This window comes from Ipomoea triloba, chromosome 13 (assembly GCF_003576645.1).
Source record: "Ipomoea triloba cultivar NCNSP0323 chromosome 13, ASM357664v1".
Lineage (NCBI taxonomy): Eukaryota > Viridiplantae > Streptophyta > Magnoliopsida > Solanales > Convolvulaceae > Ipomoea > Ipomoea triloba.
In genome coordinates, this window is record NC_044928.1 from 23275085 (window position 1) to 23276057 (window position 973).

At 30.8% G+C, this 973-nt stretch overlaps 1 protein-coding gene across 1 annotated transcript in view; it reads left to right on the forward strand.

The window, feature by feature from the left end:
- The first annotated feature begins 267 nt into the window (after positions 1-267).
- The window catches only part of LOC116001901 (plasma membrane ATPase 4-like), an 8828-nt gene continuing 8122 nt past the window's right edge, over positions 268-973 (forward strand). The window contains exon 1 of the mRNA XM_031241850.1: positions 268-487. Coding sequence (XP_031097710.1) covers positions 440-487 — 48 coding nt within the window. The 5' untranslated portion in view covers positions 268-439. The remainder of the gene's footprint in view (positions 488-973) is intronic.

Here is a 973-nt window from a genome sequence, read left to right on the forward strand (position 1 = left end):
AAAGTTAGGGATTAAAACAATTCGTAAGAAAAAATTGAAGGATTAAAAATGCATTTAGCGTTTATATTTAATTAATAATATAGAAGCTTTAATATAATTTCTATATATATATAATGTAAAACCTTAATCGCTTTCTAGTATGAGAAGTCAACTCTCTAAACCTATAGAGGAGTGGCGAAGGGGCATTTGACTCTCGAGGTTGGTGACACTATAAAATGGAGACACGCCTGAATCTCACCTCCATTCTCCATTCCTCATTCCCCCAAGAGGCAACAGAATCTCTCTCTCTCTCTCTCTCTCTCTCTTATATTGCTGTTTCCTCTGAATGTACGTAAAGCCATCTATCTGATCTCCATTGATGAAAACTCAGGAGAGAAGCTGAGACGACGACGTATCACCATTTCCAGAAAACTTTCTTCCCTGTTTTCTTTACCCTAAAATGGGTGGCATCAGCCTCGAAGAGATCAAGAATGAGACTGTCGATCTGGTATACTTCTACTCTCGTTTTTCCTTTTCTTTTACTTTTATCTTTATTTATTTATTTAATTTATTTATTTGTGTGTGCACTTGCATATATGTTTGACGTTTGTTTATATATATTGAGACTTTGGGAATTAAGTATATATTTTATTTGTTGGTTTTATATTCGAAGGGGATTAAGTCGGATAGGTTTAAATTAAATGAGAACAACACTCTTGTAAAAAAGTAAAATTGATCCGTCCATCCGTGTTTATAATGATCATGATATTTTAGTAAAGAATATTAGAAGTCAATTTTATAATTATTATAATCTTTTAAGTTTTTAATATTTTATAAAACTGACCTTGTTCGTCTCTTTTTGTCATTATTTGTCAGTTCTCACTTTTTATATGAGAACATGTTCTCAAATGATTCCTCCCATATATCCCCTATATGAACTTTTTTGTGCTTACTTTTTAAAATGAAAAAAAAAAAAAAAAAAAAAAAAACAAAA